Raw genomic sequence first — 5,150 nt, 5'->3', positions numbered from 1 at the left:
AAAATCACTCCCATATCTATTAGAAATGTTGTTTTGGACAGGAGGAGAAATTCCTTGAAGTGGTGAAAATGAGGAACTACTGCTGATACCCTTAACAGCTTTATTAAATTCATCAATTTTCTGTTTACTTTTAAACATATGCAGTTCATCTTGAAGGCTTAACACAAGTCTATTTCCAATAGGCTTGTTTTTTGCATCCCTTCCACCATGTGGACTTCTATCAGTGACATCTTGGTGACAGGATATAGGGATATTTTTGTAACTTCTTCCATCATTTCTCCACTGAAAACCATGGTCATACATATTTTCCTGAATTTCCGGGAGGTAAAAATGTTTGATTCCCTGGTTTTCATGTCTTCCCAACATCAATGTTTGGAATACTCCACCTCTATCGGTGTTTGACTTTAGTTGTAATTTCTTGATCACATGTATATGAGAGATAGCTACAAGACATAAAGAAACATACATGACCTACTCATTACAATGCATGAGTAAATGTTTCATGTTAAATACATGACATTATACCAAAAGTAATAAACAGTCAGTTATGAAACTGTGCAACCATGATGTTCAAATTTTTAGAAACACTAAATAGGATTACTTACTAAAGAAAGTGATAACACGTAATTCAAATTAAGTTTAGGGTAGCCTAGGGGATTGGGATTGACATACATACACTAATACGTATAAAACAGATAAGTAATAAGAACCCGATGTATAGAAAAAAAAAAGTTTAGGGTAGCCTTATTTGAAACACACTATGACAAAACATTCAAATTGGAAAAACTTATATGAGCTCTCAAAAAAAGTGTTTTTCCACCATGACCACAAAGAACATAGCAATTAACATTAAACACACAAATACCAGGAGTTTAGAGAAAAAACTTCTGGGGAGATTTAAGAAGAAGTGACCCATGGAACTAAAAACATTACTCACTCATCCCTACTTGAAATGGTTTCTGAGTCATCATAACTGCACATAATGATTTAGGTTGTGTCCTGAGAAAGTTGTTCAATGGATGAACGGGGATCATTTTTACAGTGTGAGTAATGAGGCAACTGAAAACACTGAAGTTAAAAGAAAAGAACTGGCCTATCAAGTAACATAATACTGCTCCATTTTTAACAGTGGGAATTAACAGTATAGGTATGGAACAGAAACCGAAGACATTTAAAAAGGGAGAAAATGAAGCATTATAGAAACAAAGCAGGTTTACATCTATCACACTGCTTCCTATGTAAGGCATAACTTGAATATTCCGTAAGTCCCATTTCCATGCATATATTCACAAAGAGCACACATAATATTCCATAACATGTACAAGAATGTTCTTAGCTGAAACTTGAAGGAAAAGCCAGAAGAAGGCCATCAAAAACAGATGAATGAGTTTATGCTATACACAAACATACAGATATAAAGAAATCGGAAACTATTAAAAGTTCCTCAACATATTTTTAAAAGAACAAAACTATCATATAATGCAGCAATTACAGTGTTGGCAATATATCGAAAAAAATGAAATCACTGTCTTCGAAGATACCTGCACTCCCACATTCATCACAGCAGTAATCACAATAGCCCAGGCATCAAAACAACCTAAGTGTCCAGCAGATGAATGGGGGAAACCCTGTGAGATATACAGAATGTAATACCATTTACTCACAAAGAAGAAAAAATTCCTACTATTCTTAACAATACAGATGGACAACACGGGTATAGACTCAGTAAAATAATCCACAGAGAAAGAATAATACTCAATAATCTCACTTATGTGTAAAACATATCAAAAAAAAAAAAAAAAGGCCAAACTAAGAGCCACATAGAGTAGCATAGTGATTACCAAAGGTTAGGGGTTAGTAGAATGGGAAGATATTCATCAAAGGAGTAAATTTACCGTTTTAAGTTGAAAGATTTCTACATATTTAATGTACAGTATGGTAATTATAATTATCAATACTATACTATATGCCTGAAAGTTGATAAGATGGTAGACCTTAAATGTTCTCACCACACATAAAAAACTGTAATTATGTCACAGATGAATGTATTAAGTGACCTACCAAGGTAATCATTTTGCAGTATAACTGGATCAAATCATTACCCTGTACACCTTAAACTGATAAAATGATATATATTAATTAAATTTTAATAAATCGGGAAAGAGAAAATACAAATAAGTAGACAAAAAAGGTCGTGGTTTACCAAGTAAATAAATTTCAAGAAACTTAAAAAATAAATGATTTAGAAGTAGAAAATATGCCAAAACTAGCAGATGTAAAAAGCATTAGATTACAAATCAATGAAATAGAGAATAAAAACTACATAAAATCACAAGCTCACAACTTGGTTCTTACCTACATCTAGAATAACTACCAAAAAGAGTAAAGACTCAAATTACTGAAATCAGAAATGAAAGAGAGGACATTACAACTGATTCGACAACAATCAAGAAAATTAGAACAAAATATTAAGACAATTCTATTCCTAAGTATTGGATAAACTAGAAGAAGTGAATAAATTCTTAGAAAAACAACCTATCAACGCAAACCAAAGAAGAAATTAAAATCTGTATGAACCAGTAACGGAAAAAAGATGGAATCACTAATCAAAAACCATTCAACAAGAAAGGCCAGATACATTCACTGCAGAATTCTAGACAACATTTCCAAACAATTAAGAATAATCTTCCTTAAACTCTGCCCCCAAAGAAACACAGAGAAAGGAACAGTTGCAAACTCTATGACACTAGAATTACTCCAATAACGCCAGACATTAAAAAAAAACAGACTAAAATCTCTATAATGAATAATGATGCAAAAAGCATCAATACAACAATAGTAAGCTAAACTTAACACCAAATTAAAAGGATTATATACGATAAAAAAAGAGAATACATTCTTGAAATGTCAGGATGCTTCAACATATGAAACCATTCAGTGTAAAACAATACATTAAGAGAATGAAAAGGAGCAACGCGGGTCCCGGGAGCGCGGCGGGCGGCACGAGCGGGGCGGGGGGCGTGGGCCAGGCGCTGGCCGCGCTGCTGCTGGCCACGTCCGTGTTGAGCGCCGCACTGCTGGCCCCCAGCGGCTCCCCGACGCCAGACTTAGGAAAAAAAAGGCACGTAGAGCTGAAGGTGGACCAGGCTTTGCTGCTCATCCATGATGAACTGCCTGGGACAAACTTGACCGTCTACTGGAATTTCGATTGCTGTTATCATTGCCTGCTCCAGGTCCTGGTCGACGTCTCCCAGAGCAGGAAACCCGGGGAGCCCAGCATTGAGGCCGTGGCTGTGAGCACCCAGCACGGAGCCATCCTGCAGCTTAATGACACCGTGGAGGAGAAGCAAGTTTGTAGGCTGGAATACAAATTTGGAGCATTTGGAAACTATTCTCTCTTGGTAAAGCACACCCACGATGGAGTCAATGAAATTGCGTGTGACCTGGTCGTTAATGAGAAGCCAGTTGACAGTAACCTTCCTGTGAGTATCGCGTTCCTCGTCGGCCTGGTGCTCATCATTGTGGTGTCCTTTCTAAGGTTCTTGCTGAGGGAAATTTATTAAAGAGAAACGTTGACTGAAACCATTGAACACAGGGCATAACAACACACAGAGGAACTTCTAGCGGCCACCGGATCCAACGGGTCCCGGCCCCCCATCCCAGGGTCCCCAACAAGGCGCCTCTGCTGCACCCCACCGGGCGGCCCTCCATCCCCCCCCCAGTCTCCCTTCCTCAGGGCCCCGCGGGTGGCCTCTCGCCAGGACGATGGGCGCCGGCAATGCCCGCTCCCCCCGGGGCAGCCCCTCCCCCTCTGGCCCACATGCCCGGGGCCTGGCCCTGCCCTATGGCGGGCACAGGACGGTCCCACAGCAGGGCACGCGCCACCGAGCCGAGGACGTGGAGTCCCGAGGAACAACGGGGTGGCCCAGCAGAGCACAGGCCCCGGGGTCCTCCCGCAGACCTCCTGCAACCCCGGTCCAGGTCTTCCTTCCCAAGGTCCCATGTGGGCTCCCAGGTCCTGGGGTGGGCGCTGGCTGTGACCTCGTCCATCCCGTCCTCCCCGCCGGCTCCTGGGACTGGGCTCGGGGTCTCCGCGCCGGGCCGGGGTGGGGGGAACTGCTCAGAGGAGAGCACACACACATTGCCACAAGAAGCAGCAGCGCTGGGCCTGAATCTACGCCCAGAAAGCACACGCTGAGCTCACGACACTGGCCCACAGAGACCAGAGCCTTGGCTGGCACGTGGCGCACCACAGGGCTCCGCGGGGGGACGATGGCTAGGGGGTGTGTACTGGGGGGGAGGGGAGCGGGGGCTGGGGGGGGTTCCTTGACACCTGGGTCCCTCTGGGGCCTACAGGGACACATTTGGGCTTGCCAGCACAGGGAGCAGCCTGCCCCAGAGGGGGGACACTGAATAGGGGTCCCCTCTCGGGAGGGAGGCCCAGGCACCTTGAGTGGCCCCTAACGTCTCCCAGGCCAGTGTGGGTGGCAGCCATCTGCAGGTGCCCCTCACCTAGGCCGGGGCTGGCCACTCAGGGCTGCTCCCAGGTGGCAGGCTTTGGGGCTGGCCTTGGCATTGGCAGCTGGTGAGTTGTGGTTCTCCAGGCCAGTCCCAGGTCTCCAGTGGCCATGCACAAACCTAGGTAGAACAAAACACTCCTCCCTCCCGCCAACAAATTCTCTTGGACCCTGCCCGGACCCCCCTCCCCTCCTCCTCCTGCCGCTCGTCCTCTTCTCCATGTCTCCCTCCTCCGTCTCCTCCCTCTCCTCCTCCTCCTCTGGAACAAACACTTCCCTGCACCCCCAACTCACACCAAAGCCAGTTGTGGGGTACTGGGCCACCAGGTACTCAGCACCCTGCCTGCAAAGCTGAGCCGACGCTCTCGCCTGGGATCGTCTCCTCACAGCGTTTGCTCTCCTTGTCCCTATTGCCCTTGCAGGCTGCAGGGGGAGGAGACTGCCCCCGGCCCTCACTTGCACAGAGGCTCCAGGGGGCTGCCTTCCTGGGGCAGGGCTCCCCTCGACCGGTGTAGATGATCCTGAAGACGGGCTGGACCCTGCGGTGTCCCCTCCGGGGCACCTCCTCTCTGCCCCGCAGCTCTTCCTCGCCAGCGCCAGCGCTGGCTCCTTCCAGCAGGGGCGGCCCCGGGG

The 5,150-nt window shown here is 45.9% G+C and overlaps 1 protein-coding gene across 1 annotated transcript; it reads left to right on the top strand.

Annotated features, from left to right (window-relative positions):
* The first annotated feature begins 2,960 nt into the window (after positions 1 to 2,960).
* On the top strand, positions 2,961 to 3,631 carry LOC133077758 (heparan-alpha-glucosaminide N-acetyltransferase-like). Its single transcript, XM_061172515.1, has one exon. It carries the CDS (start codon positions 2,961 to 2,963, stop codon positions 3,561 to 3,563), a length of 603 nt encoding a protein of 200 aa, XP_061028498.1. The 3' UTR covers positions 3,564 to 3,631.
* Positions 3,632 to 5,150: the final 1,519 nt, after the last annotated feature.

Source organism: Eubalaena glacialis, chromosome 18, assembly GCF_028564815.1.
Source record: "Eubalaena glacialis isolate mEubGla1 chromosome 18, mEubGla1.1.hap2.+ XY, whole genome shotgun sequence".
Taxonomy (NCBI): Eukaryota; Metazoa; Chordata; class Mammalia; order Artiodactyla; family Balaenidae; genus Eubalaena; species Eubalaena glacialis.
This window is presented reverse-complemented; position numbering and strand designations above follow the sequence as displayed.

What these genes read in the sequence shown, in the direction of transcription:
- LOC133077758 (XM_061172515.1), top strand. Translation starts at nt 2,961, where the DNA reads ATGAAAAGGAGCAACGCGGGTCCCGGGAGCGCGGCGGGCGGCACGAGC.